Below are 12281 nucleotides of genomic sequence, written 5' to 3'. Positions count from 1 at the left end.
ACCCAAGATGTATACATGTGAAATGAATATGAACGTCACAAGACTATGCAGTTAAAAAAAAAAAAAAAAAAAAGGCTATGCAGTTGAGGATAATAGAGGCCAACAGGAATTGTTTGGAGAGTCAGTGGTGTTCTCCAAAATTAGATCTAATTCTGTCATTTTAGGTTGAAGACCAACATTTCTCAAAGGAATGAGGCCCCCCTTTCATGAGGCTAAGTCAGTGAGAAATGGGAGATTAGACAAAGCAGCAGGGTTGAGAATCTGATTTTTTTTTTTATTTTATTTGAGTGTAGGTGACACACAATGTTACATTAGTTTCAGTGTATGACGTAGTGATTCAACAAGTTTAAGCATTCTGCTATGAGAATCTGGTCTTTAAACTTAGATATGGTCTACGCCCATACCACCCTGAACGCGCCTGATCTCATCTGATCTCGGAAGGTCTTAGACAGATATGGGTTTAGCCATGGTAGTGCTTGGTAGCTCTGCAGTTTTGGACATGTCACTAAACTTCTCTGAGCCTCATCTACAAATTAGGAAAAATAGTATTTCTTATCTGTATGGATTAAATTAGATGATATCTGTAAAGTGGAGTGCACAGCCATGTGTTCAGCCATGAAAGATGACTGTAAGATGAAGGATGCTCTTGAAAACCAGTCCAAGGCATTTGAATTTCCTTTGAGAGGCAATAGGAGGTCATTGTAGGTCCTTCAGAAAGGGAGTGTGATTTAGTGATGTGTTGAAAATGGTACTTTAGACTGATTCTTTTTAGCTGTGAAGTGCGGAAAAAAATGACATGATCCTAAAGCATACCAGGCAATGGGCCCATACTAAATCTATTAAATTCTTCCCTTTACTGTCAATGCTCCCATCAGAGAGTTTTAATGCAAATCTCCCTGTATGCAGCTGCATTTTTGGCTACAGGCATTTGTCTGTGTTCTCTCACCTAAGACCTGAACTGTGGAAGGCCCACAGTGGTGGGGGTGAGGGCAAACTAGTGTTAAACGTGGTGGCAGGGCCAGTGTGAGTGCCTGCTTTGCCATAAATGTTTGCACCCTCTCCCCAAATGTGGCCCCTTTCTACAAGAGGTCCCTTCAGCATCCATTCATACTGACCGTGTCCTATTACACTAGGGCAGCTGACGCACACAAGTCATTAACGTGCCTATGGTCACGTTGGGAGCTAAATGGGGCAGGGAGGAGACACTACCAGAAGCTATAAATTGTTTGCCACCAAATTCACTTTCAGCCACACTCAGCTAATCCCAGTGAGAGCTTTCCCCTGGCAGCAAAGCTGTTTGTGTCCTGTTGTCCTGCTTTCTCTATTGCATGCATCTCCCATTGCAGTATGGACTGGGTGTGCTCTTAGGATTCCTGGGTTCCTTTCCTCTGGAAAAGCCAAAATAAAGCGAGGTCAGACTTTACATAGAAAAACTTAGAGGTGCAAAATGATAACTTTTTGGTTTTTTTGCATCTTGCCCTGGTCCTTTTGGTACACAAAAACAAAGGAAAGACAAGTAGAAGGACAGACTCCCCAGAGGGGCCATAAGTGTTTCCCCTCCCATGCCTGTGTCCCTGGGGGGAGGCCTCTCCATCCTCACTGCCTGCCCTGGGAGAAGGGCCCCAGATCCTTAAACTGGCCTCCACTAAATGTTGTTTGTCCTTCCCAGTCACTGAACACCTAGTGCTGGTGTTCTCTGAAGTGCAGTTGGCTTCATCTCTTTTGGGGGAAACAGCAGGTTGTCCGTGATTCCTGGCACAGCTCTAGTGCTTGGTGCCCACACTCTGTGTCCTCTTCATCTTGGCTCCAGGCCCCTCTGGCCCATCATAAGCTTCCCATGTCCAAAGCTATGTCTAGCCCCAGCCAGGTCCAAGACTGCCTGTTCCACTCCCCTCAGATCCTTACTGCAAGGGCTTATGCCACAGGTTCTCTTAATCTGGACCTCACTGTTGAAAAACAAATTCTGACACATAAAAGTAAGCTTTAGGAAATTATTATGTTTTAAGAAAAGGGTTTTCAGGGGCGCCTGGGTGGCTCAGTGGGTTAAGCCGCTGCCTTCGGCTCAGGTCATGATCTCAGAGTCCTGGGATCGAGTCCCGCATCGGGCTCTCTGCTCGGCGGGGAGCCTGCTTCCTCCTCTCTCTCTGCCTGCCTCTCCATCTACTTGTGATTTCTGTCTGTCAAGTAAATAAATAAAATCTTTAAAAAAAAAAAAAAAAGAAAAGAAAGAAAAGGGTTTTCAGGTGCTTGGGTGGCTCAGTCATTAAGCAGCTGCCTTCTGCTCAGGTCATGATCCCAGTGTCCTGGGATCAAGGCCCGCATCGGAAGCCTGCTTCTCCCTCTCCTGCTCCCCCTGCTTGTGTTCCCTCTCTCTATGTGTCTCTCTCTGTCGAATAAATAAATTTTTTTAAATCTTTAAAAAAAAAAAAAGAGGGTTTTCTCCTACAAGGGAGCATGACTTGCTCTGGACTTTAACCAATCCAGATTAAATGCAAAGGTAAGCAATGTCTTCTTTATTTTAAGCTGGAAAGTAGTCTTTTCAAACAATAGATGCCAGAAATTCAGAGGGTGGGAGGCCATAGGGAAGGAAAAATCCATCACTTGAAATAGCCAAAGTATTTTCCCCATGTCACGCATGGTCACAAATAGGAAACACTCTGCCTAAAGCTTTACACTTACCAATATACTTCTTTTCTATTAATAATCACAGATGCTGGAAAAATGAACTTGTATTAGAAATCAACAGCACTTACTCTCTGTAAACTCATCAATTCTTAACCTTTTTCTGAGCCATAGATTCCCTAGAGACTTGTGGACCTCTCTCTGAGAAAACTGCATCTACACAGCACTCTGATTCAGGACATTCTCTTACTCTCTGGAACCAAACCATGGGGCAGAGTGTAAAACGTAGTGTCCATGATTTGTCCTAAGGTGATTTTTCCTCTAGTGTCCTAGAGTGTCCATGAGTTGCTCTAAGTTAACAAAACTGCATGCAGGAAAAATTTCCATCCTCATTTCCATTTCTGAAACATTTCCAGCAAAGTGGAATGGAAGCAGGTTGAGGATGGACTAACCAAGTCCAGCTACCAAAGCATACGTGGCACACAGAGCTCATTTTGAAATCCTTCTCTGCCACTAAAAAAGCCATCCCCCCAAAGTTATTGCTTCTGCTGTTAAATTACCATAACCTACTTGCCTTTACCACATTAATTATATGTTAATTGCTTGTGATTATAGTTTCTACTTAGTCCCCTCTTTTAATCTCTTCTCAATTTTTCAGTCTTACCAAAAAAATGAATGTTTTAACACTCAGGGTCTTCATACTATTTCCCAGTTAACTTTCCTGAAATCCCAAGTTTATATACATATGAATAATTATAAAAAATATACATTGTGTAACAATCAAAAGTGCTGGAAATGGGTTCTAATGAAGCGCAGGAATATCCCCTTATTTTTTCCAAATAGGCTTCATGCTACTGCGCTGACATATAAGTGCCTTGGGACAGAAAAGGGATGCCACCCCTGCCTCCTGTGTGCCAGGCCAGCAGTCACTACACACACTTACTGCTTACATATTCCTTTTGCTTGCAACCCATTGGTTTCCTGTTCATACACCTAGGGGAGTAAGTGAAGATTAAAAACAGCCAAGCCTCTTTTAAGTGAGTCTAATAAAAGATGTTTTGTTTGTTGCCGGTATTCTTCTTTTAGGCTGAACCAGCGTCTTCTAACAAGTGGCAGCTGGATAAATGGCTAAACAAAGTTAATCCCCACAAGCCGCCTATTCTGATCCAAAATGAAAGCCACGGGCCAGAGAGCAATCAATACTACACTCCAGCAAAAGAGGAAGTGCAGGACTGTGGGAAACTTCCCAGCGTTTGCCAAACCAGCCTGAGAGAGAAGGACATCAAGAGCGCTTGCAAGGAGGAGCAGAGGCCAAGGACAGCGAACAAGGCCCCAGGGAGTAAAGGAGTGAAGCAGAAGTCCCCTCCCGCGGCTGTGGCTGTGACTGCAGCTGCCCAGCCGCCCTCCGTGCCTGGCGCGCCCGCTGAGAGTGTGCCCGTGCCCACCCGGAGGTCTGCAGGAAAGAAGCCCACCAGGCGCACCGAGAGGACCTCCGCTGGTGACAGCACCAACTGCCACCGGCCCGAGGAGCCCGCAGCTGCAGACACGCTGGGGGCGAGCGTGGTGATCCCTCCAGAGCCCACCAAAACCAGACCCTGCGGCAACAGCAGAACGAGCCACCGCAAGGAGCTGCGCTCCTCGGTGACCTGTGAGAAGCGCCGCACACGGGGGCTGAGCAGGATTGTCCCCAAATCCAAGGAGTTCATAGAAACAGAGTCGTCATCTTCCTCCTCCTCCTCAGACTCGGACCTGGAGTCAGAGCAGGAGGAATTTTCTCTGTCCAAAGCGCAGGCCGTGGCCGCTGCTGCTGCCGCCTCCTCTGGGAATGACCAGAGGCTGAAGGAAGCGGCTGGCAGCATCAGCAGTGGCAGTGGCCCCCGAGCCCCTGTAGGCTCCATCAACGCCAGGACCACCAGTGACATTGCCAAGGAGCTGGAGGAGCAGTTCTACACACTGGTCCCTTTCGGGCGCAATGAACTTCTCTCCCCCTTAAAGGATAGTGATGAAGTCAGGTCTCTCTGGGTCAAAATTGACCTGACCCTCCTGTCCAGAATCCCAGAACACCTGCCCCAGGAGCCTGGGGTCTTGAATGCCACTGCAGCCAAGGATGCTGAGAGCACACAGGCAAGCCATCCACCTGACACTCCAGCCGAAAAGGCTTTGCCAAAATCCAAGAGGAAACGCAAGGTAGGCCTTGGGCTGAGGGCCTGGCAAGGGGAGGCGGGCTTTCCCTTAAGTTGTGGGGAAATGTTGAAGCCCACAGGGAACACCGGTCTGCATTGGACAGGCAGTAAGTTTTATGTGTGTCCTTACTCAACATCATTCCTCAAGTACTTCCTGTATGCCACATGCTTAAGTACCTGACATTGATTAACCCCCCTAAATCCTTAGAGCTGCCTGATGGGAGAAGCACCATTCATAGTCCCATTTTGTCATTATAGATAATTCAGCCCTGTCCAACCACATGGGAAAGCAGGCATATGGGAAATCCTTACCAAGAGTGTGCAGAGGCAAGCTGGATCCTGGGGCCAGTAGAAAGCTAAATATAAGGTGACCCTCACTCTTAGCTGGAAGGGACAGGGTGACAGTGATCAATCATAGACCTAAAGCCAATAGCCTGACAGAGTGTAAGACTGTGACTGGGGTGAAGCAGGAAACAGGAGTGTCGGCCACCAGGCCGGGGGTGGACAGGCCAAGGGAGGGGAGCACTAGCCTGCAGCGTCCACACCAGTGGCTGCTGCTCCCAGTACCCTTGACCAAGGAGAAACTCTGTGTTGGAGAGGGACTGGGAGCAAGGCCCTGAGGAGGACAAGCATGGAGCAGTCAGAGAGCCACGGAGGTAAACAGGGTGCACCAGGAAGGCAGGGAGTAAGAAAGGAGGCTCAAGTGCTGGGGGTTGGGGGGGTGGAGCAACTCTCCATCTGGAAGCAGCCCCCACTATTTGCCATGTTTGCAGACTTTTGAGGGCAGAAATAACTTACTCATAAAGCCAATTTTGAGGAGTTTGGTCCCCTCCCATTACTGTTACCTTCTGAAGTAACTCGGGCCACAGCAAAACACACACAGGTGACAAACCAAAGATCTCACTATCATGCATAGTTCCAAATTGAGGACAAAGTCATTCACAAGTTAACATACCTATGATGTCCCCATGAGGGATGCTACTCTAGGCACTTTGGATCTATTAAATCATTCAGTCCTTACAACTTAATGAGGCAAAGGTTTTTATAATACATTTTGCAGATGAGGAAACTGAAGCTCAGAGATCCTAAAGCCTCATGCCCCAGATTCCCACAGGTGATAAGGGGCAGAGTCAGGAAGGAACCCGGAACGTCCGGCTTTGGGCTCTCCCAATAAAACATTAGTCTGAGGGCTGTGTAGTACTCTCCCCACCAGCCCCTGGCCAGAAAGGCTCTATGTCTGGAATTTTTTTTTTAAAGATTTTATTTATTTATTTGATAGAGAGAGATCACAAGTAGGTAGATAGGCAGGCAGAGAGAGAAAGGAGAAAGCAGGCTCCCTGCCAAGCAGAGAGCCCCATGCGGGACTTTCCCAGGACCCTGAGATCATGACCTGAGCGGAAGGCAGAGGCTTAACCCACTGAGCCACCTGGGCGCCCCTATGTTTGGAATTTAATGCTTGAGGTTGCCATCTTGAAATTCATTTTATCTCTGATTTTGTGTTTTTGTTTTTTAATTTTTTTTTAAGATTTTATTTATTTGACAGAGAGATCACAAGAAGGCAGAGAGAGAGGGGGAAGCTGGCTCCCTCTTGAGCGGAGAGCCCAATGCAGGGCTCGATCCCAGGACCCTGAGATCATGACCTGAGCCAAAGGCAGATGCTTAATTCACTGAGCCACCCAGGTGCCCCGATTTTGTGTTTTTAAGTGAAGTGCGATGGACGGGATGATAGAACCCAGGCTCTCGGGAGGAGTGTGGAGCTCTAACTCACAGGTGGTCCCCCATCCTGCCTGTTTCCACACCACAGCTTCTGCCAACCTTTTGGCCCCTTGGCCCTCCAAAGTTTGTCAAAAGGCTTACAGGAAAAGTTTCCATCATCACTCCCATACTGAAACACTTCTGGCAACACAGTGTAGAAGCAGGCCCTGTGCCACCCTCTAGTCCCCATCTCCTTCCAGGGACCTGTGCTTCTCCTCTAAGCCCCCAGGGGCCAAGGCACATCAGGTCAAGATAAGCATCTCACCCAGCCCTCATCCAGGATGTGAGAAGTCTCAGAGCAGGGGACTACGATCTCCCAGGAGTTGCAGGTTGGCCTTGGGTTGAGGAGTGGGCCATGGAAAGGAAATGTCGACTTCCCTAGCCCAATACATCTGACAGGCACGGGGAAACCACTGTTGGGCCTGTGCATGCATATAGTCACGGGACTGGCCTGGGCCCTTCAGTCTGCCTGTGACCCCTACGTATCCCCATGCCTGAAGGAACACGATATGAAATGGTAATTAAAACATCACCATGATAATTCAAGAGAGAGACTTTGACAGACAGGAAAATGTTTTCTACTTTAGTACTTTATAACATTACTCTTTTCCTGCTCTTTTCTTCAGTTTATCTTTTGAGGCATAATTGACATAACATTATATTAGTTTCAGGTGTACATCATAACAGTTCAGTTTTTGTATGTATTGCAAAATGATCTCCGCAATAAATACAGCTACTATTCATCATTATACAGTTAGAATGTTTTTTTTCTCATGAAAACATTCAAGATCCACTCTCCTAACTACCCTCAAATATGCAGTAAAGTATTATTAACTACAGTCACCATGCTCTGCATTACATCTCTATGACTTATTCATTTGATAACTGGAAGTTTGTACATTTTGACCCCCTTCACCCACTTTGCCCTCCCCTCACCCTCCCCTCAAGCAACCACCAGTCTGTTCTCTATATACCAGCTTGGGCTTTTTTCTTTATTTGGGCTTTGTTTTTATATTCCATATCTAAGTGAGATCATATAGTATTATTTTCTGTCTGACTTATCTCACTTAATAAAATGCCCTCAAGTTCCATTCACACTATTGAAATGGTGGGGTTTCATTTTTTAATGACTAAATAATATACTAATACACACACACACACACCACATCCTCTTTACCCATTCATGCATTGTTTTCATGTCTTGGCTGTTGTGATAAATGCTACAATGAACATGGGGTTGCATAATACCTCTTTGAGTTGTTGTTTTCCTTTTCTTCAGATAAATATACAAAGTGGAATTGCTGGATCATCTGATAATTATAGTTTTAATTTGGGGGGAAACCTCCGTACTGTTTTCCAGAGCAGCTGCACCAGTTTACATTCCCATCATCAGTGCACAAGGGTTCCCTTTCTCCACATCCTCGCCAACACTTGCCATTTGTTATTTTAGCAGTTCTAACGGGTGTGAAGTGATCTTATTGTGGTTTTGATTTGCATTTGCCTGATGATTGGTGATATTGAGTGTCTTTTCATGTATCTGTTGGCCATTTGCATGGTGTCTAAACATCTGTTCAGATTCTCTGCCCTTTGTTTAATTGGGTTGTGTTTTTGCTATTGAGTTGTAGGACTTCTTTATATATTTTGGATATTAACCCCTTATCAGATACATATTTGCAAATATCATCTCCCATTCGGTAGGTTGCCTTTTCATTTTGTTGGTGGTTTTCTTTGCTGTGCAGAAGCTTTTCAGTTTGATATAGTCCTACTTACCTATTTTTCCTCTTGTTGTCTTTGGTTTTGGTGTCAAATTCAAATAAGTATCACTAAGACCTATATCAAGGATCTTTTCTGGTTTTTTGATCAAGGGGCTCAGTGTTTTGCACTGAACCCTGCAAACTATGTAGTCAGCCCTGGCCTCCTGGAGAACCTTAATCAGGTGACCTTACCTTCTCTGCACTTCAGTTTCTTCATTTGTGAAATGGTGACATCTTTGCAGAGGTGTTGTCAGGTTTAGACCATATAATTCAGTAATATGGGCTAGCTCACTACTTCTTTATCCCTCTTCCCTTCTGTTTCCCTCTAGATAAACTGCCCCCCTCATTATTTGTGGGACTGATGGGTAAATGGAAGACTAATGGAAAGAAAGACAGAAAAAAAATAGTTTTTTAAGAAATATGCATAGCTAGAAATTGATAAACATAGATTGGAAATACATATAGCATACATAAATAGATGTACAGAAAGACATATATATAAATTCCATAATATTCTATATTTAAATAATTTTATTATGGCATTTCTAAAAATTTTTAACTTAATGAAACTTCATTTACACCAAGCCTGACACCTAGCCCTCCTCCTAAAATCTAGTGAGTCACCATTAAATACAGACACAGAGAAGTGAAAGAACATTTTCATAACAATCTTCACTCAGCATCTGGGGTGTTAATACCCAGCTCTGGGACACCATAGACCTGGCTGCCAAAGGTTCAAAGTCTAGCCCTGGTAGGAACCCAGAGCAGAAGACTAGGGATTCAGAGCTTTGGTTTGGGGTCACTTGGGGTCAGCTTCAGTGTAAGCATCTGAGATCCTGTGACAGAGGCTGTATGACAATCCCAGCTAAAGAGAGAAGGTCAAAGTCTTTTCTATCTTTGAAGTCAGCGCTTACGTCCTGGAAAACACTGCTGAAAGCCCTGAATATACTGTAACTGTGTCCACTTTCTCACCAAAAATGGAACTTTGTTGAGTATTTACATTGTACCCTAAAACACGTATAAAAGTTAAACACAGGGCACCTGGGTGGCCTAGTGGGTTAAGCCTCTGTCTTCAGCTCAGGTCATGATCTCAGATTCCTGGGATCGAGTCAGGCTCTCTGCTCCACAGGGAGCCTGCTTCCTCTTCCTCCCTCTCTCTCTGCCTGTCTCTCTGCCTACTTGTGATCTCTCTCTGTCAAATAAATAAATAAAATCTTCAAAAAAAAAAAAGTTAAACACAGTCATGGAAACAAGAATTCCATTGAAATACTATTTTTTTAAATATAAATTTATAAATATAAATTCAATTAACTAACTTATAGTATATCATTAGTTTCAGATGTAGTGTTCAGTAATTTATCAGTTGTGTATAACACCCAGTGCTCATCACATTCCATGCCCTCCTTAATGCCCATCACCCAGTTATTCCATCCCCCCCACCCACCTCCCCTCCAGCAGTCGTCAGTTTATTTCCTAGAGTTAAGAGTCTCTCATGGTTTTTCTCCTTCTCTGATGACATCCCATTCTATTTTCCCTCCCTTCCCCTCCAGTCTTCTTCCGTGTTTCTTATATTCCGCATATGAGTGAAACCATATGATAATTGTCTTTCTCTGATTGACTTATTTTGCCCAGCATAATACTATTTTATAATAAAAGTTACATTAAGAATTCTAAGCTGTCATGGGATAGAAATTGTTAACTAGAATTAAGACACCAAGAGGTAACAACATTTGCTTGAAATTCATAAAAACCATATATTTCAAAAAAATGTCTAGGCTTGTCATTGTCCTTATGGCATTAAGCCCAGGTTATGGTAATTATACTTTATTCAGATGCCAAGAAATGCTAACATGAGAGACACTGGAGGTACAGTGTGAATTCAGAAGAGGTCGTCTTTGGAGAACTAAGTCAGATATATTGATGACAGACCAGTTTTCATCATTCACAATGTTCCCTCTCTAATGTTGATCCTGGTGTCGTGCTTTTCCTCTCAATAAAATGTCTATAGTAAAACTGACAAGATTTCATTCTTGTTGGTTGAAGAGCTGACCAGTAACCTAGAACAGGGACAGGAACAGTGCAACCACATTCCTGTTGGGATACTCTCTGGAAAAGCCGAGTAAGCTGGTCTCCTGGGAGCCCTTGCTCTGCAGAAGGTTTTGGTGGGAGCTCATTATGATCCCTTGAAATCCAGAGCTGATTAGTTTTTGCTTATTTCCGTGCAGTGTGACAATGAAGATGACTACAGGGAGGTCAAGAAGGCCCAGGGAGAAAAAGAGAGCTCTTCACGACTGACTGCCTCTGCCAATAATACTTTACCTGCAAACCACTGCAGCATGAATATCAACAGGTATGCATGTTCCACTGAAGGTACAGGTAAGCCCAAAGGATCTCTGGGTCCAAAATGCAGGTGCCATATTTTAATGACTGCTCTGGTCTGGGTCTTCAGACTTGTTTCCCTTGATTTAACTAACCTAAGGCTAACAATTAAGCCTGGATGTGTGTTCCTGTCAGAACCCCAGAGCCACTGTCAGGACTCCTTTTTAACAAAAGACCGGGTTTACTAGATATACTCATTCTGTGCTCTCAAAGACACACCTTCCCTCTGAAAACTCAGTAACTGGATTTTCAAACCATTATTTTAATAGCCACTAAACCCATAAGAACACTAAGCCTATTAACATGAATGAAAAAATATAAACTGAGTTTAATCTCTTGGATATAGACTAAAATCATGGCATTAGACAGGATCTGTGTCTCCAAGGTTAAATGGCACCAAGTCACTCCTCTAAAGGGGTTCCAGATAGAACCACATTGCACCAAATTCCCTCTCTGACAAATGGCTTTCTAGCAAGGCAAGGTCCCCCATATTTATTAGAAGTGAGTAGCTTATCATCAGTCATAGACGCTCTTTCCATTTAGAAATACCACAGCTCAGAAACCACTTTTCCTCTGCTAAGACAGTCCTCACTCTCCCTGACTGTGTACATAGAATTTTTAAGGGGAGATTAATGTTTCAGCACGACACATAAAAATGTAAACTGAAAGGTTAGGAGAAGATGTAGAGCAATACTAAACCTCCAAGAGGAAATTGGAGAGTGAGGGCACACAAGCACAGGCCCACTGCAGTGTGAGAGTCACCTTGGGAAGAAGACGAGGGCTCTTAAAGGTCTGAGCAATAGGGAGAGTATGCGTGTAAGCTGGCCTGGCCTAGCCCACAGTGCTCTGTGCTTAGTGGGTGGCACTGTGCCTAGTGGGTGCCCAGAATCCTGGGGAAATGTGAATAGGAGAAATGTGGCTCCAAAACGTCTTTTAAATATGTGATATAGTTGTAAACGTGCTTCTTTGTTAATGCACTGAAAACCTTCCTAGCAGATCCTAGTAACTGCCATAATATCTAAGTAGCGACAAAGAAAAATAGAAGCAATATTTCAAAATGTCTGCAACCGCTGTGACATGACAGGAGAATATCTGTGATTTCCTGCTGATGACACAATCACAGGCATTGTTAGCACAACTCCCGCTAAACCACTACTCTGGAAATGTTCCATTTCGGTGAAAAGTTGTAACTTTTTCCCATCCACATTCACAGACCCCAGGATAAAAGCTCTTGTTCTAGAGCCTTTGTCTGGCAGAGCCTTTAGCTCAGATAGTTTTATTCATGTTACATAATTACCCGTGCATATAAAAGTGCTTCAAGTTCTTTCTAAGAAAGGTGGTCTGTGCACCTCAGGAATGTATATAAGGGGATCAGCTATCCCAAAGATGAGATCCAAATAAAGTTGGTTTGGTCACCTTGAGTATGTAAACTTAGAATGATGGAGAAGAAATAATCCTATGTCCATGATAATGTTTAGTGTAATAATTTGGTTTTCCGTGAACATTTCAAACCACATAATATGTAAAATAATATTTAGAAATATGACTTTCTTTGCTTACTTGTCAAGACACAATTATGTATAGACTG

At 44.0% G+C, this 12281-nt stretch overlaps 1 protein-coding gene across 32 annotated transcripts in view; it reads left to right on the top strand.

Annotated features, from left to right (window-relative positions):
• AFF3 (ALF transcription elongation factor 3) overlaps window positions 1-12281 on the top strand; it is a 571712-nt gene that overhangs the window by 526868 nt on the left and 32563 nt on the right. For all 32 annotated transcript variants that reach the window (XM_082747049.1, XM_082747043.1, XM_082747033.1 and 29 more), the window contains 2 exons: window positions 3709-4809; window positions 10540-10664. In XM_082747049.1, the coding sequence (XP_082603175.1) occupies window positions 3709-4809; window positions 10540-10664 (1226 nt within the window). The remainder of the gene's footprint in view (window positions 1-3708; window positions 4810-10539; window positions 10665-12281) is intronic.

The sequence above is a fragment of the Mustela nivalis genome (genome assembly GCF_964662115.1).
Source record: "Mustela nivalis genome assembly, chromosome: 8".
Classification (NCBI taxonomy): domain Eukaryota; kingdom Metazoa; phylum Chordata; class Mammalia; order Carnivora; family Mustelidae; genus Mustela; species Mustela nivalis.
This window is presented reverse-complemented; position numbering and strand designations above follow the sequence as displayed.